The 25,763-nt window shown below is 38.8% G+C and overlaps 2 protein-coding genes across 3 annotated transcripts in view; one reads left to right on the top strand and one right to left on the bottom strand.

Moving 5' to 3' along the window:
- Window positions 1-3,180, top strand: part of ntrk1 (neurotrophic tyrosine kinase, receptor, type 1) — a 37,662-nt gene extending 34,482 nt beyond the window's left edge. Inside the window, exon 16 of the mRNA XM_088013636.1 lies at window positions 284-3,180. Within this exon, the coding sequence (XP_087869762.1) occupies window positions 284-469 (186 nt within the window). The 3' untranslated portion in view covers window positions 470-3,180. The remainder of the gene's footprint in view (window positions 1-283) is intronic.
- A 503-nt stretch (window positions 3,181-3,683) lies between these two features.
- paqr6 (progestin and adipoQ receptor family member VI) lies at window positions 3,684-25,124 on the bottom strand. Of its 2 annotated transcripts, none has more exons than XM_014989826.2 (8): window positions 24,594-25,124; window positions 14,807-15,072; window positions 12,025-12,152; window positions 11,731-11,936; window positions 9,361-9,487; window positions 8,278-8,374; window positions 7,913-8,057; window positions 3,684-6,445 (listed from the first exon to the last, which is right to left on the bottom strand). In XM_014989826.2, exons 1-8 carry the CDS (start codon window positions 24,652-24,654, stop codon window positions 6,192-6,194), a joined length of 1,284 nt encoding a protein of 427 aa, XP_014845312.2. In that variant the 5' UTR covers window positions 24,655-25,124; the 3' UTR covers window positions 3,684-6,191. The 2 variants fall into 2 exon arrangements, with proteins under 2 accessions (XP_014845312.2, XP_014845313.2); XM_014989827.2 differs by lacking the exon at window positions 24,594-25,124 and adding an exon at window positions 20,017-20,147.
- Between the last annotated feature and the right edge of the window lie 639 nt (window positions 25,125-25,763).

The raw sequence follows: 25,763 nt of genomic DNA, 5'->3' as shown, positions 1-25,763 counted from the left end.
AAATACTTCACTCATTTCAGAAAGCAAATCATTTTTCTTGAAAATCCACTCAAAGCTACAGTTACACCTTTCCCTAACACACTTCTTCCTTCCACTAAACTTCCTCTGAATATGTTTTAACTTTTTCTTTTAATTCTATGAGTCTGTGCCAAAATTTGTAAAAACAACAATTACTCATTTAAAGCAAATAATAATAAAAAACGCTTTCATTACATTTATGTTACAGATAAACTGTCCTTTTCTTGCTTAATTGAATCAGCCGATGTTTCTTCCATCCCAACAGGCCATTGAATGCATCACGCAGGGCCGGGAGCTGGAGCGGCCCCGGACCTGCCCCAAGGAGGTGTACCTGCTGATGCACGGCTGCTGGCAGAGGGAGCCCCAGCAGAGGATGGTCATCAAGGATATCCACAGCCGCCTGCTGGAGCTGGTCAAGAACCCGCCCGTTTACCTGGACATCCTGGGCTGAAGCGGGCCAGACGCAGCCATGGAGCAGAAATCAAAGAGTCGGGATTTACGTAAACGGTTTATGTTGCTTCATTTAAGGCTTTATTTTAATTTTGGAGATAAGCTTTTCTCCCCATTTCTACTTGACTCAGAGTCCTGCTTTCTGCCCTGAGCTGCTCTGGAAAAATGTCAAATGTTTACCAAAGTGTTTAAAAGTTTATCTGCTGTGGGATCAGTGGGATGGGACGTGCATGGAAAGTGTTGAAGATTTGTTAAAATTTTGCAGCTTAAAAGAAAAAAGTGTTTTCTGGATTTGGATGCAGCAGGAAGGTATTTGTGTCACTGATCTGAGTGGGGGGGTTCATGTAAATGTAAATAAGAAAAACCCAATGAAAGAATGTTTTTCATGTGTCAAATTGTCTGTATCATATACTTATTTTTTAAAAAAGAAAAAGATTTGTTGAATATGAAGTGGAGAGAATAATCCCCATGTTTACATTTAATGTGGACAGAAATGCGTTTCCAGTCAGCGGCGGTTTGACCTGCGACACACACGCCACACTGGCTTTTTCTTCAAAATTAGCAACATTTTAACATGCAACTGTGAGAAAGAAAAAAAAAAATCAAAGCACTGCAGTGAAATCTGGTAAGAGGGCGAGATGGAGGGGGGGTGAAAGCCTGAGATGGTTTGAGAGGCAACAGATGGATTAAAGAGTAACTCCAGGAGGGACAGATGGCGCTGGAAGAGAAACTGGAGAAAAAAAACAAGATCAGGTGAACAAACCACTGCAGCGCCTCGTGTAAATACTACATGTATATACGCTGTGTTAGTGTCTACTTTATGTACAGAAGAGATCAGAAGTTTACATACACTTTTTGGGAGCATGCATTATTAATTTTGGGCTGTTCTTGATTTATTATAGCCAACCAGCCTTTTGTCTTTTTTTTATTTTTAATCAGTCCCTGGCTCAGATAAACATTCAAAAACACAAAATATTACCAAATATGTTGTCTGGTTTTTAGAGCAAAATAAGAAAACAACTTACAAGTGACTTTTCAGCTTGTTTAGAATCAATAATTCCTTAATATTAATTTTAAAAAGTACTAGTTATTAGTTCAGGTTATTTCACTTACAAACACAGGAAAAATGTCTTGTAAGTAAAATAATTTGCAAGTGGAATATTTCCAATTTTAAGAAATTACTGGCTTAAAAGAAGCTCATATTTCTCACCTAAAAGTTACTTGGGAATTAGCTTTGTCTCATTTCAATTAAGATACTTGCACAAAAACTAAAAGTAGACAATGACTTGGTAAGATTTAAATCAGGATAGTTGCATGTTCTACTATCTTTCCACAGTTTAAAAAATTAAAAGCCCAAACGTCGATGCTCTTGGTTGGTGTAGTAAACTTCTGATCAGACTGTATCTTCATTGTTCCTCCACCACTTTGTATATTGTCTGACCTTAAAAATAAAGTTGTTTGAAAAAAATAAATAAATAAAAAAAGAGCGTCAGAGTCCCTGTGCATCGGTCAATCCATCATTAAGATACTCTTCAGAGTGAATAATGATCTGTGCTCTTGTCTGTACTTAAAGTTGGGCATCTTAACAAGCTATTCAGGAGCCTTCAGTTATTTTGACGAACTAATCAGCAACCTGCGACGTCTCCACGGGATGCTCAGCAGACGGTTATTGAAAAGGAATAATCATGTTTCATATTGCCTTACCGTCACCCCCCTCAGCAAACAAACACCCTCCAAAAAAATTAAATAAAAATCTCGCCTCCATCACTCTGTATGCAGAGCGTCTCTGGGGAGGGGTAATGGATTGTGAGTAATGCTATCATCCCTTTCTCCCCTCCTCCCTGGTGTACCAGGGGGAGGACGGAGAGATGGGGGCATCTGGTGGAAAAAAAAAAGCACTTGGAGGCCTCATGTCTGGCATATTGTTTCTTCTAGTGTCTTACAAGCAGATTCAGGCCAGATAGGATTAGAACAGAGTGTAGTGTTTGTCCCTGGTCTCCTTAAGGGCTCCCTTTGTGGTTTCAGAATGAAGCTTTTTTAATAAGCACTCGAGGCTCCACCCTGGTTGGATGTGGAATATGGAGGATAATAAGAGCTGGAAATGAGGCCATTTTTAAAATGGAAGTCCTATTAGAGCTTTGCAGCAGGAAACTTTCCTTTTCAGTCCTTCACCTCATCTCATAATGTACGCACACAGAATATTGATTCCTCATAATAATTATTTCTTTTAGGATAATGGCAGAGCCAATTCATTGTGGCCTGTGTCCACAGCTAATAATAAACCACTCTGTGTGCTTTGCAGACCACCTTGTGAGTCTCACAGTAGGAAAAGAAAGGAAGCTAATGAATCAAAAGCACGGCGGACAAAACTGCACAACTTGATCAAGAAATCCACAAGCTTTTAAAAACCGTCCACTATTTTATCCTGCAGCCCTTTAATTCGTCTTCTAGGGTTCAATAGTTGAAAAAAGGTTAAATAATTACCAAAAAAATCTGAATTTAAAGTTAAGTGCATTCAAATAAACAGATAAAATGCAACAACATAAAGAGCTTAAATAAAAAATCTCACTGAATGATTCTAATTAAAAATATAAAAATAAACTAAAAGCGACTCCAGTGCTGCTTTTGTCAGGCAGAAACCCGGTTTTAATACTAAATATTTTGCTCCTAAACCCGATTTACCTGCAGAATAATCTTCGCCCTCTCCTTACTCTTCGCTGCTCGGCCTGGAGTGGAGCTTCTTGTTCTGCACTGCCCTCTGGTGGTCACACACACGAACTGCTCAGGCTCATTTCCGGTTGCTTGGATGATATTTGTCAATTTTCCATTGTTGTTTTATGTTTAATAAAACATAAACATAAAGCATGGATTTTATCAGCATGCTTCGCTGTTTGTAACACAGAACTCAAAGATGGTTCTCACCTTTTCTTCTGCAGGTGTCCTGACCAATCAGGAGGCTCCATCCCTGCAGACAGTCTGTCCTGGATGTTTTTCTTTACTCTGAATTTCAGAAGTAGCGTCTATTTCTGCCCTTCTTGTTCACAGCGTGATACAAATACACACACATTTGCACAAACACGCACGCAAACACACCTGCGCTGCAGTAGCTCTGCACTGGTGGCGCAGGATTTTTCAACTCAGTCCACAGCTGAACTTATAAAAACTATGAAACCGGTTTGTTTTCAGGTACATAAAATGATTCCAGTGACAACAGCTACTTTTATAAAAGCCTTAATTTATTATTCATGTCTAATAAAACTAAGCGGCAAATTACAAATGGTACACAAAATGTAAATAAGTATTTATACCGTTTAAGAGCTCTCTGAATTTAAAAGAAAATAAAAATTGTGTAAAACACTTTTTTAAAAAAAGGCACCAATAGTTTTTCCCTCCACTAACCTCTAACATCATCATAATCTTCCTACTAACATTATGTTTCTGTTGCATATGATCCCAAAAAAATCCTTCAATACACAATATGTAAAAAAGAAAAAAAAGCCAAAAAGTGCAACCTGCATCACTCCGTCCACAGAGACTCAATGGAAAGACGTTACAGTGATACGGTCAAGTTGGATTTTCTCATCAAAATAATGCAGTTTGGAAGAAGTATATATATATATATATATGTATAGATATACATGATGTTGAAGTTTTGACCCTTAAGTGTCCGAGGAAGAACAATGAGAGGAATGCCACAGAAAATCCCTGAAATCAACAGGATCAAACTGGGGAATGTTGCAACATGATAAATGCTGAGATGAGGAAAATCTGAGGTAAAATAATAAAAAATACATTCAGGGTAAAGAGTGCTCTTTAATCTGATGCTGCCACTCAAACCCAGCACAGTAACCCTGGCAATATACATATAATAAAAATAGAAGTGTGTGTGCACTTTGTGTTTTCTACTCACAATTTCCATCCGTTTCCACCTCAGCGTCCGACACGGACCTGGACTGCACCTCATTCCCTTTAAATCACCTACGGTTATCCCGCTGACCGAGTCGTTCCACTAAACATGACGAGTGTGTGAATGTGTGTGAGTGAGCGTGTGTTAGCAGCGTGGCATTTCTACCGGAGAAGAAACCTGTTTTATACGGATTTCAGCCCGTTTGTCAGTTAAAATGAGGAACAGAGAAAACCTTCATCTGCAGAATGAACCATCTGCAACATCCAGTTTCCAATTAACCGTCCTCTTCTGTTAGTCCTGCTGCCGGATCTACAGGCTGTTCAATTATTGTTGCTCATTTAGGTCAAAAACTTTTCCTCAAACAAGTGGGAAAAAAATAAAAAATTTTGAAATCGACTTTTTTTTATGCCAGAATCTATCTTGCATTTTCTCTTCCAGATTTTTCAGCCACAAACAAAAATAGCAGCTTTATACCAGAATTCAGACGATCCGAAGCAAAAATGGTTCATTTGAGCAGCAATCATGATTCGTCATTATTTCTGACATTTTATTTTATTCAGGCAGTAAAATAGCTTAATGTGATCTCTGCACACATAATGACCATATTAGATTAGATTTATTTTCTTTGATAAAATAAATATAGAAAATTTGCAACAGAGTTTCAAAAAATGCATTTAAAAGCTTTTGATTTCTGCAAATCCATATTTCCCATCACTTTTAACCCATTACTCATCCAGACAGAAAATATTAAATGCACTGCTTTTCCACACAGACCAGGAATCCTGGGTCAAGCAAACTATTTTTAAATAAAAAATGTTGAGATGAAAAGTAGCTTCATGATCTGGATTTTTTTCCACTTGTTTTAGGATCATTAAGGTTGTAAAAATGAGCAGACAGAACATGATCCTTTTAAGATAAATGCAATAAACAGGAGAAAATATTGCTTCTTCATCACATTTTGCACTTAAATTAAAATTTCTTAAAAGAAATTATTTCAGTGATTAATGTAAACAAGAGTCAACTGGGTTGAGATTTATGAAGCATAAATGACCCGTTAAAGTTTTTGCTTCAATGCAGTTCTACAAAATGATCATAATGGTAATGATTCTAAATAAACTCCACTTTGTCCGTTTCTCTGAATCCCACCAACCTGTGTGAAACAAACGTTAAAGTTCTCTGAACGTCAATAAGGTCAGAATGTAATTAGCATCAGTTTCCCGTAGGAAGCAGAGACGGACCGAGAGGCCGCTCCGCCGCTGCCATGGGAACGGAACGTTGTGAAAGTGGTACCTGTCTTTTAATCACCGCCACACTTTCTGCCCCCAGAAGCCCCTTCCAGGGCAGATTGTGTGGCTTATAATGAGGCAGGCAATCAGGAGAAATAAAAAAGAAAAAGGAAAAGAAACCGCACGGCTCTGAAAATCAATTCCCGTCAGCGAGGAGCGAAATCAATCTGTGGACGTTTAAGAGCTGCCAATCCAATATGCATTATTTTACCGAGCCGCTGCGCTCGCAGAACAACCCGACCAACTGACATGTCCAGTTAGGAGGAATACTTTGGGCGCAATCTCAGAATTTCTTTCAATTTGAACCGAATGTTTCCAGTTTGAGGTTTAAAAACTTGCAGCAGGCGTCCTTCAACCCAGAGCCTTCCTCGACCCGAACATCAGGACGAGGCTTCAGAAACCGAATCTGGGTCTTCAGCCGCTGCGCAGACACAAGCACTTAAAACAACAGAGGGACTGTGAAACCAGCGCTACTGGGAAACCTTTCCTTTGGAAAGCCGATGAGTCCGCCGCGCTTTGGGAGCGCCTCCTCACTGCTCCCTGTGGGCGTGCTGCTGGGCGGAGCCAGGCCGGCTTTTCCACAGCAGCGGCGCGCTGAAGATGCCGATGACGGCCAGGTTGAGGGCGACGCTGACGGCGAGCGCCCCGATGGTCCCCAGGAAGGACGGCGTCGCCCCGTGGAGCTGGAGCCACGCCCTCCGTGACATCATGTCCGCGACCACGCCCTCCATCTGGAAGTGGGTTCCCACCACGGCGCTGATGTGGAACAGCTGGTGGCTGTGGCCTAAGCGAGCGAGCAGAGGAGTCCGTTAGCAGGTGACACCCGGCGGCTGAGGATCACAGGAAACTCTACGTGTTGGCCAATCTTTCAAAGTAAAACCTCTAATCAAATCCCTGAAACTGAAGCGTTTCTATGGATTAAAGCAAAACTACTGATTTTTTTCATTTTTCCCAAAAAGGCATCATGTTACATAAAAACATTCTGCAGTAATTAAGTTTATAGCAGCAACTGGAAGCTCACACTGCAGAAATGACAAAATCTTACAAACCATGTCTAGTTTCTAGTTCAAATATCCTATTACACTTGAAAAACTAACTTATAAGTAACTTTTCAGCAAGATATGGGAGTTTTATTTAAGCAGCAACTACAACATATTCTCCCTAAATTCCTAAAATTAAATCTTCTGAAATAATATTTACACCAGATTCTGTATTAATACAAAGTTAAGTAACATTTGTCCAGTTTTAGACTTGAAGGTTTAAATAATAAAGAACTTTTTGAGTTCTCTGCTGATGCTTATTTTAATATTTGGTTTAACTTGTAAACAGACTTTGCTTTCTTGTCTTTATCATTTCTAACAATGAAACACAAACAGGAGAGCAAGGAAACAATCGGAGGAGTTTCCATGGCGTCCAATCAGAAGCCTCTGATGTGGATCCAGTATTGTTCAGGCTCAGATAAAAGAATATTATTTAACAGCTACACCCCGATTCAGGAGAAAAACAATTCACACCCTTTGACCTTTTTTTTACTTTAATCACAAACATCAGTTTATTTTATGAGGAGTTGATACAAAGTTTGCATCTCTCTCCAAAGTGTGGCTCGGGGGCCATTTGTGGCCCTTGGACTGATTTTTCGCGGCCCACTATAATTAAAAAATAATACAAATTTGACCTGTCCAGCACAGGTGACTGATGGAGACTTAATTTGTAATCAGGCTAAATTTATTATGGACATCATTTTCCAACAATGGAAAATGTTAAGTACAACACAAAGTATTCGTCTTTTTATAACCAAGCAAATGGAGCCACAATTATCCAGATTTTACTGCAAAGCCAACTTTGCTGCACCCAAATCAGCTTTTATCGAATGTATTAAACTAGGCTAAATTTAGTAAGCATTTTGAAAGAAACTGACCTAAATCATGTTTTTACTGCCAAAAACAAATTTGTCCATTTGAGCCCCTGAAAAAAAAACTGAAAACAAGACGCCTTTCCTTTAATACAGTAAATCTGCAAAATCTCTTAATTTTGGATGTATATACGTTTTTTTTTGTTTTTTTAATTATTTTTATGAAATTGACTCCATTTGTTGATTAAATTTTTTTTAACTTGTGGGGGAAAAAACTTCCTCTGGCTTTCTTTGAGCAAATCCTCCATAAAAGTAAATTTTTGGATCAGATTTCTGCAGCTCCCCCAGCATCACCACGAGTCAGACAGTTCAGGAGGCCAGCCGAGGATCTGGACGTACCGATGTAGTCGAAGCGCCCCGGGGCCAGCCTCTCTGGGAGGTGGGCGGTGAACAGGAAACAGGTGAGGAAGGCGAAGAGGAGGTGGTAACAGTGACTGGAAAGGGCGTCGCTCGGTGTGCCGCCACCCCAAAAGCAGATCAATGCCTGAGAATCACAGAACTCCATTGTCATTTAGATTGTTACTGCATTTCAGATTACATAACACAGATTAATCATCTACAGGATTAGTAGAATTACTACTGGCATGAATTTGCTTGTATTGAGTTAAAAAAGGAAGTCAGATCCTGGGTCAATGGGACAGAGTCTTATTAAACTAATGAGAGATTACATAATCGAAGGGATGTGTTCAAACTGAGGGACTCACCCTGTAAAACAGAGGAACAGTGTCGAAAATAAACGGCACAACAAACGCTCCGGTTCGTAACGCTTTACTTCTCTTTGGGAACTGCAGCTCCACAAATCTGAAAAAATGAAAAACAGGAAATGTTTCACGTTTCAGCGGCAGCGTTTATAATCTGGTTTCAGGGCTGCTGGCACTAAAAGAATTCAGTTCATTTGGGTTTCTATGGGGAGTTTAAGGGCCACGTGACGACCTTAATGCTCTTCCAGGTGCTTTCAGTTACAGGCAGAATGCAAACCCAATGAAACACACTGGAGCACTTCTCAAGCAAACTGGAGTCATGCTTTTCAAATTCAAACCCTGTTCCACCAGCACAGCTTTGCACAATCTACAACATTTTAAACACAAAAATAAAATACATCCCAGTGTAAATTGGGCCACATGAGGGCTGGCTGCTGTTGTGAAAATAATCTGATTGGCAAAGGCGTTTCCAGACGTCTAGAACGAGTATCAGAGGACAAAAGTGATGGGGGATTATTCATACCAAAATGAATAAGAGCTAAAAGGGCCACATTCATATTTACATGTTGCACGTGAGCAAAAAAGCAGGAAAACAGACATTTAAAACAGATTAACAGCCAATAGCTAAGGAAAAAAAGAAAGATAATCTTTTGTCAGCTTTGAGGGAGTTTGTTTGAAAGCTAAGGAGTAAAGAAACACTGCAAAACACAAAATAAAGTATTTTAATCTAGTTTAGTGGTACAAATATTTTATTACACTTAAAATAAGGAAACTAACTCACATGTAACTTTTCAGCAAGATATCAGAGGTTTTAAGTTAAAAACTTTAATTTGATTTTAAAAAATGTACTGAGATTATTTCACTTAAAATGTTTTGTTGTAAATGAAATAGTAAAAGTTACTTCTATGTTTAGTTCTGAGGGAGTGTCTGATGACCTGGAGGATCTACAAGGTTAACTCCTGATGAGAAACAAAAATACATCCCAACCTGTTTAATTACCTTTCAGATAATTAAACAGAAAAGTTCCTCCAGGTGCTGAACTGTAATTTCAGATGCAGCCGTGCAGAAGAGCTGGGAGATTGTTACCTGGAATAACAGGACATGCTGGTGCAGAACAGCGAGTTCCCGATGGCGATGAGAACGAAGTGCTGGTGAAGCCAACTGTTCACCCAGCAGTCTGGCATCACGTAGTAACCGTAGCTGATGGCACAACCTGCAGACAAACACACGAATGTTAACAGAGTCACAAAGTTTTCAGAGAATCACCTTAATGCTTGATCATTTTTATTCAGCTGTTTCTACTAAACATGTTGAGTTTCAATATTTGCATTTGGCTGAATTCAGACCATCATCTGTTTGTTTAATGTTGTAGATCTAACATGTTTTCTGTCCGTTGTTGTTCCAGATTAAACCACTAGAGCCCCCCATAGCACAAAATATTTAATACCAGCTTGATGTTATTTATTTTGAATAAACATTTAAATTGTAATTAGAATGGGGTGCCATTTGTACAGTTACAGTAAAAAACTAAATATGAATAGCAGGCTAAATATTTGATACAAACTAAATATTTCACAACAATCTAAGTCTGCATGCTAATATTTAGCTCAGACTTATTTAATTTGGAGCTAAATATTTAACTTGCTAATAAGTGCTTTACATAACAAAAATTAATAAGCTAACTAAATGTTAGCTTATTAACATTTAGTTGGCTGAACAGTTAAAACAGAAAGCTAAATGTTTAACTTGATAACTAAAATATTTAGTTTGCAAGCTACATAATTTGTTATCAAGCAAAATATTTAGTTCAGAGCTAAATATTTAGTTTGCCAATTAAATATTTAGTTTAAAACTGACATTTTTAAGTGAATGAATAACACGATGAATATATAACTTGAAAAATTAACTGCCCATTTTTTCCTCTTATGACAGGCTAAATGACACAAATTATTGCTGTTAATTTTTGACTGTAACTTTACAGCATGCCATAGTTTAGTTGTAAAAGGATTATTTTGGTTCCATGCAGATTAAATTTCATGACTAAAAATTCAAAATAATGTTTTTTGTAACAGTTTATTGTTTCTATGTTTATCTTTTGGGTTAGTTTGTCTGTCCTGCACTTTAAAGAAAAAAAGTTTATGCACTAGAGTTTTACTATAAGGAAATCTCTGCACCAACAAGACTCCAGGCATAATGTTAATATATTCAGTGCTGAACCCCCTAAAGGCAGAAAATATGATCTGCTACTGTGAGCATGAACAGGGTCTGTCTGCATGAGTTCAACCGAGCAGAGAAACATCAGCCGAACGCTGAATGCTATCGAGTAAAGTCGGACATGTAAATCAGAGTAGCTGCAGCTCCAGCACAAAGGGAAAGAAAAGGATTTGAATTTAACTGTTGAAAATTTGCAAGTCAAAAACATATTTATCTGTTAAACTTCCTCAGAAATGACCAGCCTGCTTCATCTCAAATAAGGTGACATTTGTCCTGAAGAACTTCAACATTCCTTAAACTGATGGAGTTCTCAATAGTTCAAAGTGCTTCAGGGTTCCTGTATGAGGAAATGCTCGGCATCAGGAATGTTTTCATAACCTGCTCATCATGTTCTGAGTTTTTATCTGATAAAAAAGAACCTCTGGTCTATAGAGGTTTCTCAACAGTAAAGTCAAGAAGAGTTTAAATTCAGTCTCCAGGATTTTATTTATCAATTTAAGTGCGTTTCATGAACGATCGCTGATTTACTTGAAGATTAAACATGGGTTTGTCGGTTGAAGATGCTTCCGAGGATTTGTTGAGGATTTTATATTTAACTCAATGATTAATATAATCCAACGGTTTGCTATGATTAAAAATCTGCAGATAAAATGATAACTGATATTTTTTCCTTCAGAAATGGGTGAAACTATGTGGCTATTACACAGGCAGGAGCAGCAAAAATTAATGAGGTGGATTTGAAGTGTTTCCCAATGACCACTGGCTTCAGGACATGCTGCTGTGAAAAGTTACTCAGATACCGAGTCATTAGTCATGATAGTTGTGAGTCATACAGCAACGATCTTCAGTCAGAGGCCTCTTAAGAGTCGCTGCAGGACTGATTGCTACCAAACATGTTTTTTCTGCCTGCAGCATTACCATCAACAACAACTCTTTAAACATATTTGTAGGAGTTAGACTTAGTTTTCCCCTGGGATAAATAAAGTATGTTCGAAGTGAATTAGAAATGTGAAGCTTATAGTTGATGTTTTTTTTACTATACTTAATGCTCAGACAGTTCTATATGTGGTAAAGTGCTAGCATTTTAATGTTTGCATCTAAAATCTGAAAAATTTACAGAAAAAATTGATCTTAGTAGATATCAACTGTGACATTTTACTTTCAAATTACAGATGAAAAAACCACAAAGGTGTAAGATTTAAAATAAAAACAGTAGCGAGATATTTCTGTAAGCAGCATTACCCAGACTGTAGAGGCTGAGGGCTCCGTAGTCAAAGAAGTAGCAGATGTGGCGGGACTCTGCGGACATGGAGCTGAAGGTGTGGGCACAGCTGGAGGTGAACGGGTAAATACAGATGAGCAGCATGTAGACCAGCAGCGGCCAGGTGTAGCTGTCGTTCAGGAAGTTCATGGTGGCGCACAGAGCCAAGAAGCGCCACATGAAGTACCTGCAGCGAACGGTTTCAAAAACCAGATCATCACCATAAAAATAAAAAGATGGTGGATATAAACTTGGTCTGAAGCGTTTCCACCCACCATGTGGGCAGGAAGTGGGTCCATATGTTGATGGTTTCGTTGTTCATCTGGAAGCTGCTGAGGACGCAGTCCATGGCGGAGCTCTGAGGGTGACGGTAACCGGAGATGATGCTGTCCTCCCTGAACACCTGAGGGCCCAACAGACGATCGCCTCAACTTTTAATCATCACTTCTTTACGATTTCTGACAGGGACGCACCGATCCGCTTTCAGTACCTGAGGTTTATTATCGGCAGATACCAATCTGATACAAAAGGTGCTGAATAGATTTAAAATGTTTCGTTTTTTAAAACAGAGAAATAAATTTACTTAATTAAAAATGTACTTGATAATTCGGCACCAGTACAGCACACTTAAATACACCACTAGCTTCACAAGCTTGGTCAAACACGTAAAAACACAGTAACTTTAATCTGTTCAGTCAGTGCAGTTGGTAAAACACCCAATGTAAATAAACAAACTGAAAATACACAGCAAACCTTCCAAATGGTTCAGAAAGTGCAATTAGTAATTCTAAATATAATGTAAAATAAATAATAACGCATGATGCTGCTCAAAAGGAAAAGCATAGAATTAGACTCAATAGATCCGTCTTTATGGATTGGGAACATTGACACCAGTTCTTTTTTCAATATCTGGATTGATGCATTTGTAATTTCTGAAGGATTTTTTAGGATTTCTTTTGACTTCAGCTGCTCCTCATTTTCAGTCCAGTCCTTTTACAAAGGCAACGTGTGTGTGTGTGTGTGTGTGTGTGTGTGTGTGTGTGTGTGTGTGTGTGTGTGTGTGTGCATGCGTGTGTGTGTGTGTGCCACCAAACAAATGCAGAAGAAAAGCAAATTGTATCAACCTAATCGGTGTAATTTCAATCAAAACAACTTTGGGAGATTACAAAAACTAATCAGCAACACAGGAAAGATAAGTCAGAACTTTTGGACAGAACTGTGCACAAATAAAAGAAAAAAGAAAAATTGTTACCCAGACAGCTTCAAACCTGTAAGGAATGTTTTCTTTCAGGTCTGCTCAGTAGCTACTTTCTCCTAAAAAATAAATGTTTTATGCCAACAGGTAAATTGTTTCAGCCACTTTCTTCACCCAAGTTTCTGTAATTATAGACTCTCCAGTTGAGAAATGTGTCTAGAAAGAAAAGCGAGCCGTTACCCAGGTGTCGGGTTATTAAAAGTAAAAACAAAATGCCTCACTGGTCACTACTGCAGATTAGATGCAGCTTGCTTTACAAAAACATCTCAGCGATACAGTGTCCTCTGACAAAGTGCTGAAATTGTCTGTTTGGTTTAAAATGTCTAACTGGATCAAACTGTACTCAGAGAGAAGATGTGAACATAAACACAGATGGGAGTTCTGTAAATATTTAGCAGCAGTGATGAATTATCAATGCTTCAGTTACAAAAGGACTCAGTTTTATCAAATAAAAATAGGACTTATTCTTTTCCTTTTTATCTTAAATCATCACCATCAGCTGGGTTTGCAGTGAAGGTAATTCTGCTTCTGGTGCTTCAGCAACACTTTGTGATAATCTGCTTATTGAGAAGAAAATTAATTTAACCTGGAGAATAACGCTGAGCTCATCCTGCAGATTAGAAGCAGTTAAAATGTTAAAGAGAATCTCGTTTGTTGACATTCATGGCTTTGCATTACTGGAATTTCTGATGCAAAAACTCCTCCAAACTCTATTTGGGTTGCAAAGATAAGGTCCGTGCAGCGGCGCGGCGGCCGGTCAGACACTAGAACTGAAACTGGAGCGCCAACCTCGATGAAAAACTGCCTGCACATTAATCTGCAGGGAGGAAGATGATGTCAGCAGAAGTTCTCAGCTGAGACGTAGTCGTATCAGAATTAAAGTGACAACGTAAGGGGAAAACCAAACAGTTCCTGGTTTTCTCTAAATGTTCTGGGAACAAACAACTTTATGTAAAGCAGAGCTTCAGAAACTGGTTTTTAATCTGGAAGTCGTTCTTGAACCAATAAGAATCTTCTTCAGTCCAATTAAAATTCAAAAATACTTTGAGCCCTGTGACCAAAAAGATACTCAATTGATCCCAACGTTTACACTCACATTTGAAAATGGCTGCAAACAGATTCACAACTATGCAACCATATACATTTGAAAAGCATTAGTAGAGCCTCCTGCACAAACAAGAATGCAGCAAGTGGTTTCTGGATGGTAAGACAACAATGAAACACTTGTATTTGCCAGTAGCCATTGTACAGCGGTAAAACCAGCTGACCAAACATGCAGGAGTTCCACTGGGGTTGCTGGGTAACGGGCTAGACTTCGCCGGGGTTGCTAAGTAACAGGCTAGGTAACGGGGTTGCTAGGTGAAGCGCAGATGCTGACTGTGACTTTACATATTGGAGGTTTTTGAAACGGCTCATATTCCAAACACAAAAAAAACATGAACTTGCTGCCAAAAACTGTCTTGGTGGTTTTTTTTTCTTTTTTTTTTAAGTGCTTGTGCTGTTTTTGGAAGTGGTAGAAACTCAAATGGAACTAGAAAAATGTTTTTTTAAAAAGTGAATTTTGGATAATGTGTCTCTTAAATATGAGCCTGATTCCCTAGTTCATCACAGAAACATGATTAATAGATGTTTTAGAGGTTTTGACCATAACTGTGGTGTCATTGTTTGAATTACTTTGGTTTATGTGATTGATTCAGTTTTGTGCTTGAGTTGCATGACGTTTCCTGACAGTCAGGAGTAACTAGGAATTTTTTTTTGTTTTTTTTTCCCGGTGCAGGATAAGAAAGACTCCTGACTCTTACCATGGGAACCTGATGGATGTCGAAGAGTTGGGGGAGTTTTAAGTTCAGCAGGTCTGTTGGCAGCCTGATGGCCCCCCTGCCCCGCTGACACACCTCCCTGAGCCTGGCACGCCCCCGGCGGCAGAACAACAACCAGACTGGATAGTCAAACACTGGGATTCTGCTGCCCCGCTCCTGGCTACCGGGCTCCCATCTCAAGCAGCGGCCCCAGCCCTGGCTCCACCCGACGGCGCTGCTGGCCCCGATCCCCCTCCACACGGGAAACACTGTAGGATACAATGAACACAGAAAGAATCAAAGCCGGTTTTCCTCCCAAACACAGTCAGGTTGGTTTTGATCCTCCCTGAGGTAAATGGGAGCCAACAGAAACAAATCTTCCTCATTCTCCAAGCTGCACAGCTTCTCTCCAGCATTCAAGTTCATGTGACAGAGTCCTTCAGAGAGACATGTTTGTTGACTGCAGCAGAACAATCTCTTTTTGTAGCTGCTCTCCAGACCCTCCCTCCCACACACTGATGGGAAGAATGAGCGGCTCTGTCGAACAGGACTCGCCGGTGATCAGACGCAGAGCGTGCAGCAACATGTTTACGAGGAGCATTCCTTAAACGTCTTCAGAGATAAGCTTGGGTCTCAGACGAGCTTTGCTGTCTGATTGATGCACAAAGCTTCCCTAACAGACTTATCACCAAACAGCAACATGCACGGTTTTTATGATTGGTTTTTGCACTAAAAATAATAATTATTATTATTATGTGCCCAATAAAATGGTCTTCAAAATGTACAAATCTATGCAGGAATTTATCTACAAGTAAAAAAGCTTTTGATTATAGCCCTATTTATTGTAGTAAAGGATAAATCATCATCACTTAATAGTAATTAAATGATAGTTTAATCAACATTTAATTAAATGAATAAATTCCATTAAATTAATTGGAATCCATCGTTATGATAGATTCCGATTAATGATGTTTAAAACTCTCTAAAATTGTCCTTATTGTTGACAGTTTTACTCTTCTGCCCACTGTTTGTCCAATAAAAACAAATAAATCTAATAAATACATTGAGTATTTTTAATGATATAAATCACTTCTTCTCGTTACTCATGTCCTAAAGAAGCGCATTAAAGATGGGAAAGTTATTAAAGAGCATCATTTGTGTTTGAGGGTATATAACTGCTGTGACACACAGTCAGTTACCTAAAAATGATGCAATAAGTGACTGTCACTTTTACTGGGACGATGGTAAAATATTGGGATAAAACTTTACGTCCATATCACAGATCAGCTGCTTTTTATTATTCATTATAACTGCAGAAACTTTAACATAGCAAAAAAAAAAAAAAAAAACACGAGACATCTTATTTCAAATTATTCACAATTAAAACTGACAGCAAAACCAAAAGTGAAATGTTTAAATGGGAACACTGGTTGGTGTTGACCCGACCAGAACCCACGCTGAATAAACCTGCTGACCCGTCAGTGTGTGTCCTCAGACTCGCAGGATAAAACATTTCCTCAAACTCTGAAGTTCCTGCCTCACTGGGGTCCCTGGCCGTCTGCAGAACCCCATCTGCAGGATCTGGCCTACTAACAGGGACAAAGTGAGCTTTGTGGCCTGAAGCCTTCAGAGGCCAGACGATGGCTGCAACACTCTGAACGGGATGGAAATGAGGCAACTCACACACACACACACAAATCCTGAGTTCTTCATAGTATCCATTAGAGCCTGAGGTAATAATTAAAGGAAGGAGTCTGACCTCTGGATTGGCATCAAGGACAATAGATTTATACTGCCAAGTTTGAAGATGCCGTCTTTGTTTTTGATTATATTTAAATATCCAAAGATAATTGGAGGATATCTAGAGGCTTAGAAGTAAAAAAAAAAAATCCTTATTCTATCAGAAAACACTCTGACACCATGACCTCCACTGATCGAGAAAAAAAAACAACTATCATATAAATAATTATTTATTAGTTTTAAATATCTGAAATACTGAAAAACTGGTGGCCTGGTCTTTCCTGTTTATCCAGTTTTCTGTTTTTAAGCAGTGATTAAGAACAATGGAGAAACCTGAAACAAGTCACTCAACATGTTGTTGCTAGGTAACCAGAGAGCAAGTTGATGCTACCAGCCTTGCTAAGCTAGCTGTGAGAGGTTGAGCAGCTAAACTTTTTCCTCTGCCTACATTTCCCAGAATGCCATTCAGTTCTGAATCAGACTTCAGTGAATATTCTTAAATATTCTATCAGATGCATTACCTATTGATATTGATCAAGTGTCTACCACAATATATACTGTTGCTGATTTACCGTCCAGCCCTAGTTAAACCTAAACTAAATTATTCTAATAATTTTTAAGCCTTTTTCAAACCTTCACACAACTCACAAAAAGAGGTTCTAACCAGTCTACGAGAAAATCTGATTTAACATTTCTCATCTCTAAAATAAACTGAATTCTATGCAAAAAAACAAAAATAAATGTACTTTTCTGTCAAAACAGGTGATATTTCATGCTAAAGAGGTTAAATTAACTCAGATAATCTATCATGTGCATCTCAAAGTTGCACATCTTGAGTAAAACAATAATACATTTTCTTTTGTTCGTCTGACCTCCATCTGAGACCCGCCGCCTCCCCTGCTCATGATCTCATCATGTGACCTCCTTCAATGAACGTCTTTATGGGTCTGAATCTGGCAAAGAGATGGGTCTGCAGAGAGCATGCTGCCCACACGCGCGCACACACACACACACACACACACACACACACACACACACACACACACACACACACACACACACGCACACACGCACACGCACACACGCACACACGCACACGCACACACACGGTCTGCCAGGACAACTCCCTCGTCTCGATCTGTGGGCTGAAGTTTGGAAAATTCCACCGTTCTGCTGGAACACGTCCAGTCTGGAGCAGAACGATTACCGCGTGTGGAGCTCAGTAACCTCACCCCGTTAAATTAACCCCATCAGGAGCTTGTTTCCACATGCTGCAGTCACCTGTCAGATTGCACACACTGACCTGTTTGTTTCCCAGCAGGGAAGTAGAAGAAACAGAAAAAAACAACTCTAAACAACAACAAAAACAACATTTGATTGTCAAGCCGGGCACAAAGTTTCCATGTTGGATTTTTTTTTATTCAAGTATTGTCTGAAAACAACCTTATAAAATGTTTTCCTAAAGACTAAATTGTCATAATCTCTCCTAGGAACTCTTTACCTCAGAGGGCCGATTTCAAGAAAAATTAAAGCGACTTTCATTTCTGTTTTACTTTAAACAAAAAAACAAAACTTCCAATTTTTTAACGACAACGCCGGGCCAAAAAATAAAGGTCACACACACTAATAGTTCAGAAGGTTAAACTGTGTAACCAGGTGATTGGCAGAACTGAATGCTAATTATCGCATTCGGGTAGAAAGACAAGTCCTAAGGAGGACAGAGCTAATGTGGTTCAAACATTTTACACCAAATCACATCATAAAAAGCTTCTGTGCGACACAAAAGTAGTCATTTCATATTAAAATGCAAAACATGGTCAGTTTCATTAACTAAATGTTGCTTTGGGAGGAGACAACCCATTTTTATGTTCTTCCATTTTTAGCCAGAAAACAAAAATACAATCTGAGTAAAAATGTTAAAAAATGTTTGAATTTAACAAAGTTTAGTAAATCAATTTAATGCAGAACAACTGGATGAGTAGTTTTCTACTGACTTTGAATTAAAAAAAGGAAAGCAAAATGTATGATTATTAAAAGGTGAAAAAGTTGTCAAAAAGATAAAAAGGATGTAGTTTTGTTTCATTTTATGTGGACATAATGTGGAAAAAATAGCAGATTATTAATAGACATTAATTTTGAATTCAACACATTACTACACTTCATCTGCTTTTTACTAAACTCAACACAAACATTATTAAAGAATAATCTGTTTGCTGATGCATTTACAGACCAGAAAAGCTTGATTTTTTTGGCACAGATTGCACCATCAGTGTTTTACGAGTTTTACACAACCTGAAGGATAAAAGAGACTCATTTACACCAGGTAAGATGGTGAACTTTTCTTAACAAGTACAGTCTTCATAACACCATCAGCTCATAGCCCTGACAAAGTGAAAATTTGTCGTTTTACACTTAAAATGACCAGCATTGAAAGCATCTAATCAAACATTTGAATCTGAACAGATGAGGAAAAATAAAACACCAGTAAACCCTGAATCCTGACTACTTGAGATGACCTTTTTGACACACCGTTGGACATGTTCACAAGCATGACAGCAGGTCATGAGATGACTTTTTCATCTTCTGTTCCCTTTGCTTACTCAGGCTGAAGTCATGTAGGAGTATTCCCCCACTGCTGCTCCTTCCTGTTCACCGCCTTCCTGCAAACTGTCAGCGTCTCATGTGAAGCACTATAATGTTATGTAACAGCACCAGATATTCTGGAAAGATGAGTTCATCTTTGAGACCAGCGAGTTTTAAAATCAAAAATATATTTTTCAGCCGAATCGGACACCAAATCTGTGTTTTTGTTTCACTTAAGGCATTTATGAACACTTTGAATGATGTAATAAGGGAGTCAGTAAGTCCCGAGAACAGGGTGTCAAAAAGAAACAAGTCTCTGCTTATTGCTCAACATCCATGAAGTCACAGTTTTAAACAAACACTCAGCTGGAAAAGTTCAACAGATTTAACAGCTCCAGCAAAAACAAAGCTCTTTGTTTTTGCTGGAGCAAAACAAAGAGCTTTTTTGTTTTGCTCTTTGCATCTCTTCTCATCATGAGAAGAGATGCAGTAGCATCTCTTCTCATATGGAAGAGATGCTACTGCAGTTTAATTTGGTAATTTAAACACATTAGTGATTTAAATTTAGAGTTCTGTATAACTTTTTTAAAAAGGCATTAGAAATTTAGTTTTCCAACACTAATGTCCAAAACCTCTAACATTATGGAAAAATACAAGCTGGAAAGAGTTTCCACTCAGCTCAAACTAAGTTGCCTCAGCCCAGTTAAACGTGTTTATCGCTTTCTTTCCCTTCCCACTTATTAAACTGTAATTTAAAGGAATTTGGGCGGAAAAACAGGGGCGACTCTGTAGCGCAACAAACTACCAGAGATTTGACAACTGGAAAACTTAAACTATAAGGAAGTTAATTAAAAACCTCTTAAGCTTTTTTGAAAGGTGAACCGACTTACCGCGGCGTTTCTCCTCCATTCTGGGGTTGACAGAGCCTTCCTCCCGCTAACAGACAGCTGGGCTGGGCTGGGCTGGGTGTCCTCCGCTCTCCGCGTCTCCGTTTAATTGTGTAAGGCCCGAACATCCACAGCTGCTTTTCTTTTGTCTCTTGTCCCAGCCCAGCCAATAGGAAGCGCCGTACGGTGCTCACGTGGATCTCCGCAGGAACAACAACAAGAGCCATGTGTTCCAGTAGCGATGGGAATTCCAGCTCTCTTCCAAGATCCACAACTTTCGGCTTGCTTGCGACTCGAAAAGAGCCGGTTCTTTCCGCTCCTGAACGGTTGCTGTCTCGAGTTTGGTCCGCCATGTCTCTTCTATCGAGATTAGTCCAGATTGTTTCAGGAACTTGTTCCTAAATATTCTCCTATCTTGTCAACTTTTTTAATTTTTTATTGACTTAAAAATCACCTTCCAGTTAGCACCTCAACATTTTAAAAACAGTTTGTGATCAAGTTTTACTCCGAGTTTTTAGTTGAACTGATTTACAGAAAGGTCCTAAGAATGGAATTGTGAATGGGAAAGTTTCTAAACATCGATCTCAAAGTGCCGTTAAAAGGCTTCAGCTGATCCCATCGCTGCAGCAAGAGTTCTGACTAAAATTAAAAAGAGAGATCATTTTCCCCTATTTTAGCTTCCCTTCATTGATTCCCTTGATAAAGCAGTTAAACTGGTTTGGGTTATCCTGAGCTATCTCTGTAGTTATGCTGCCATAGGCTTAGGCTACTGGAGGATAAACTGACCACTTTTTCTCACTTTCTTCTTATACTACTCTTCATTTTGCATTACTTAGCTTTTCTGTTTTCTCTGTTATTTTTCTCTCCATAGAAGCTGCACCTGGTTAGGCATTTTGTTAGCTCTGATACCTTCTTTGGAGGAGGGAATTAAACCAACTGCCTCTCCTGTCATTAACTTTTGACTTTGATGAACATAGAAAATAATCTTGTTATGCTTCTTCTGTGTGTATCTGCATTGTCTTCTCAAACCCTTTGGTTGCTGGTGGCAGATGACTGCTCGTACTGAGCCAGGTTCTGGTTCTGCTGGAGGTTTCTTCCTATGTAAAGGGGAGTTTTTCCGCTCCATACATGCTCAGAATGAGAGTTTGGTGTAAAGTCAATAACACAGTGCAAGCAATTTTCTGCTGTCGCCAAGAAAAGTGAATGACTGGATGCAACCTGATGAGTTTCCTTAGATAGAAACTTTTTAAAACTACTTTGAATAATTACAACATTTGTTGTGTATTGGCGCTACATGAATAAAAATGAATGTAATATTAGGACTTTATTGTCATAGTTTTCTGACTTCATTCTCATAATATGAAAAAAAAACATTTCTTAGTCTGTCCCTAATACATAATGTCGTATATCAATAAAAAAAATGCAAATAAAATAAATTTATAAAGAACGTTTTCTCTAACTTGTAAACCACTGAGCTGTACATTGTGAAGCTAATCTGGTGGAGACATTTTCCCAGACACAAAGATGGCCTCTCTAACCAGTTAATAACCTGGAAGCTGGTTCTGAAAGACAGCCGTTCATTTTAACATGCACCTCTAAAAGTAACACCTCTTTTCAAATAACCTGTTCTCCTTTTCTCATTAGGATGGCATGCAGAAGGCAGAGCGAGTGCTGCTCTGATCGAGAAGAATATAACTCAATAGGTCACTTCAGTGATCAGTTCTGCAAATGGGGATATAAAAGAAATTAAAACAAATGTCTCTTTGGACAAGCTATTGTCCACTGTCTCTCTGGATGTTTTCAGTTACTGGGAACAACAATCAGTTTTTAGAGAAAAACACAGCAGTCATTCAGAGAGTACTGTTATGATACAATGATTTAATATGAATAAAAAATAAAGTTTTTCATGGTTAACTCAAATTAAAATCCTAAATTCTTACATTATTGCATCACAGAGCACCAAACAATCAGTTTCCTTGTGATGAGTTTACAGAGGTGACAGGTCAAATTCCTCCAGCTGGACAATCACAATATGAGCATTTCATATCAGTCAATATTGATAATTATTGATTCCTCTTTATCTGAATCTGAATTCGACCATAGAACTAGAATTTTCATGAACAGATGTGGATGGAACCAGTCTGTCTTGTAATGTGTCTTGAGATTAGAGGACGTAAACAGCTACAATTTAACTGAACTTTCATTGTCTGACATTTTCTTGTCTCACTCTGAGCGTTCACATTAAACCTGAGGGACGCTCCTTTTGTCCAGAGAGGACATCCTGTTTGATTCTCTGCTGCGTAAACTTCCAGCTCTCACTCCCCTTAAAATATTTCTGAAGTCTTGTTTGAGTTCATGTCTTTGTTTCAGAAGGAAAAACTGTTATTTTTGCCTCACTTCTTCAAATTAAACTTGGATAGTTGTATGTGTTTCCTTTATTCATTTAAAATTGTAATGTAAAAACCCGCAGACAGTAAAGCTGCAGAACACACCACACATGTTGGATAAACAGAAAAGAATTATAAAAGTTTAAATGAATCACAAAAGAATAATTTTGCACATTTTCCTTCATTATTAAAAACCCAACACATTAACTCGACTACGACATGGCCTACTTTTACACCAGACTTTCTCAGTGGTTTAGTAGTAATCTTATTATTGATTTTTTTCTATGTTTTACCTAATTATTTCATTGTTATACTGCATGAATGTCTCTTTTCATGAAAGGAAGGTTTGTGAAAGAAATTCATGAGGAAAACTCAATTAAATTTGCAGGTCTTATAGAAAAGCTTTGTCAAAGTAACATAAAAGTGTTCATAGATTTGATTTGATCTGACTTAAAATTACAGAAATTGAACCAACATGATGTTTAGAGAAAAATGAAATGTTGTATAAATATTTATGCAGTCTCTGATCTTTACCATAATCTGTCCAGGAGGTGCCTGATCTGCAGCTGCTAGTAACTTATGTTGTCCAGTAGTTGATATTTGATCGTTTCTGTCTGTGTTTAATCCTGCCTCACTCCAAAATAAAACAGTTAACAGAGATGCAGATGACCACTTAAAGTCGCTGCATTTCCATTACAGATGTGCTCACAGCTTTGTCAATATTCTGCTAATGTTGAAAAAACAAAATTTCGCAATTGCAATGTTTCCACTACATAAGAATCGTAATTAAAATCACATGTGAGTAAGTTTGTTCACATGACAAGTCATTAAAAACATGCCGTGCCTCAAACCACTTCCTGTCTTCCTCTTTGTGGTTTGTGGCAGTAGTAACATCTGGTTGTTGGTCATGTGACTGGTGTGATGCAAAAAGGTGTTGCAAAATACATCTATTTTAATACAGCAAAAAAAAAACACCTTGATTGGTTTGTTTCCATTAATTAGTTTTTGAATTGTGCAGCTACTAAGACAGGTTCTGGTTCTGCTGGAGGTTTCTTCCTGTTAAAGGGGAGTTTTCCTTTCCTCTGTCGCCATATGCTTGTTCTGTGAGAAGTACTGTTGTAAAGTTAACTCGTTGAAAACAACAATCCACTGTCACAATGCTAGGAATAATTGCAGCAAAGTCCAACCAATCAGCTTCAAACTGTTTATTAAAAGTTTGATAGAAACTAAAACCTCAAAGTTCCAGCAGAACAACATTAAACAGCCAGAGCTACAAATTAGATCTTTCAGCCTACTTCAGACATGTTATGTCTTAAGGGCCTTTTTCCCTTTAACAAATTGAATCAACATCTTAAACTACCATTTTGTATCTATTAAGCTATTTTTTTTTTTTTTTTTGTCTTTGCTAACACTTGATCAAAAATATAGTCAAGTGCGAAAAATGTGGTAAAAATACAAAATTAAGAAATCTGCCAAGATAAACTTTCACGACGTTACATAAAAATGTTTGTTCGGCTTATTTTTTAAGACTATAACTGGTTAGTAAAAGCCTAATCAAACAATGTCCAACTGTAGCGGAAAAGAGAGAAACCAAATCAGCTGGACTTATTGTTCTGAGGCAGAAGCTGGTTGCGTAAACAAATCCTAAACTAGGAGGCGCAGCGCAAAGAGTGCGCCAAACTGTTTTCTATAGTTCTTTCCTGTTCTGACACAAACTCGCTTCGGGGGTGAAGATAAAGCTGCGGGGGCCTGTGTGGGAGAACAGGGGAGTGAATTCCCTGTAACATTACACAGTTCTTCGAAAGATAACAGTAGAGAGCGGCTCGGCTGCCGAACCGGGATCAGAACTCAGAAGTCTGGTCCGATCTGTCACTTTTCTGTGTCCGAACTGTTCATCCGAGCGCACAGAGGGGAGGGTAGATTTTCTGATCTAAAAGTCTTCCCTTCATCCAAAACAGCCCAACCCATTCCACTCTTCTCCTGTCTTCCCCCCGATCATTCCTGCTGCAAATGAAACATCACTGGATCCCCAAATGCCCGGATCCCACCTCCCTGCGCTGGGAATCTTCTTCCATTGGATGCGGGGGGAAATGGAAGCTTGTTTTTTTTTTCTCGATCAGGCGCAGAAAAGTTTCTACATTTTCTACAAACAATGAGTTAAGACAGAAAACTAAAAAGAGAGAAGTCACTTACGCATGAACTCCAAGCAGGCGAGACATTTCCCGAGCGCCAGCACCGACCCCTGCGTGGACATTTCTCAGGCGGAAAACGGGCTGTCCCCGGCCGGGTTGTAATTCTAATAATTTCTCATCCCGTCCCAGTGGCAGCAGCAGCCGAGTCCGGTCCGTCCACACCAAAAGTCCCGGCAGACCCGCGGCCCCCAAAAGCTGGGTCACTGAGGCTTCCCAACCCACTTACCCAGCAAAAACAAAAAAAGAAAAAAACCAAAACAAAAAACTCCCAAACTGGGCCAGCAGCACCGGTGCCAGCCGTCTTCTGTGTCTCTGCTGCCTGTCAGGGGACTGGTTATTTATTCTGTGTGCTCGGTCAGCGCTGGGCACCGGGCCTGCAGAGGGACAGAGGGGCGCTCAATGAGGGGCAGCGGGGAGAAAAGAAAGGGAGGAATGGCACAGAGAGACCCAGATTCAGAGAAAGGAGGAAAGGGGCCCTTGGGAGAATTTACACGAGGAGCTTACTCACGTTAACTGGAGGAATGTCAGAGCTGCGCTCAGTCTTTACTCTGGAAACTGCTCAGTCTGCTGGAAAATCTGTATTCCAGCCCCAACTTTCCCTTATTCCTCCAACGCAGGAGGAACGGATATTGATCATTTTGGAATAACTTTGCATTAACAGATGTTTTTTGTTTTTCTTTGCAAAATTTGTAACTTCAGCCATGATAACATTCAGCGTTTATGCACCACAAATCTGGAACAAACGTCCAGAAAACTGCAAAACAGCTGAAACACTGAGATCCAAATCAAGACTAAAAACCCACCTGCTGTTGAACCATAACAAAAGGAACATTACCCAATATATCTGATGTGTTTGATGATTCTAATGGTGCCACTTGACAAAATACAATATTTGTTATAGAGCTTCACAACCGTTTACTATATCATGTTTTTGTTAAACACACATTGGTAGATGATCAGTTTTTAATGATATAGTGACCATAATGTTGGTTTTAATGCTTTTATTCATTCAAAGTTATTCCTTTATTTATATTTTCTATTTGTGTGGTTTATTATTTGTCTATGATGTCACCAATTCAATTATGAAATTTATTTGTAATTACATGGTTAAACATCCAATCAGGATTATGCTGCAAGCTTGTTGGTGGACACAAAAAGGTGTGTAGTTGTA

Source organism: Poecilia mexicana, unplaced genomic scaffold (assembly GCF_051168715.1).
Source record: "Poecilia mexicana isolate PSO_F unplaced genomic scaffold, ASM5116871v1 scaffold_16, whole genome shotgun sequence".
Classification (NCBI taxonomy): Eukaryota; Metazoa; Chordata; class Actinopteri; order Cyprinodontiformes; family Poeciliidae; genus Poecilia; species Poecilia mexicana.
This window is presented reverse-complemented; position numbering and strand designations above follow the sequence as displayed.

Bases quoted from the DNA above. Each gene is read 5' to 3' on its own strand.
- paqr6 (XM_014989826.2), bottom strand. From the start codon at position 24,654: ATGTCCACGCAGGGGTCGGTGCTGGCGCTCGGGAAATGTCTCGCCTGC. The intron at 11,937-12,024 runs GTGGGTGGAAAC...CGTTCGCTGCAG, and splicing joins ACCCACTTCCTGCCCACATG to GTACTTCATGTGGCGCTTCT. The intron at 8,375-9,360 runs GTAACAATCTCC...TCATTTTTTCAG, and splicing joins AGCATGTCCTGTTATTCCAG to ATTTGTGGAGCTGCAGTTCC.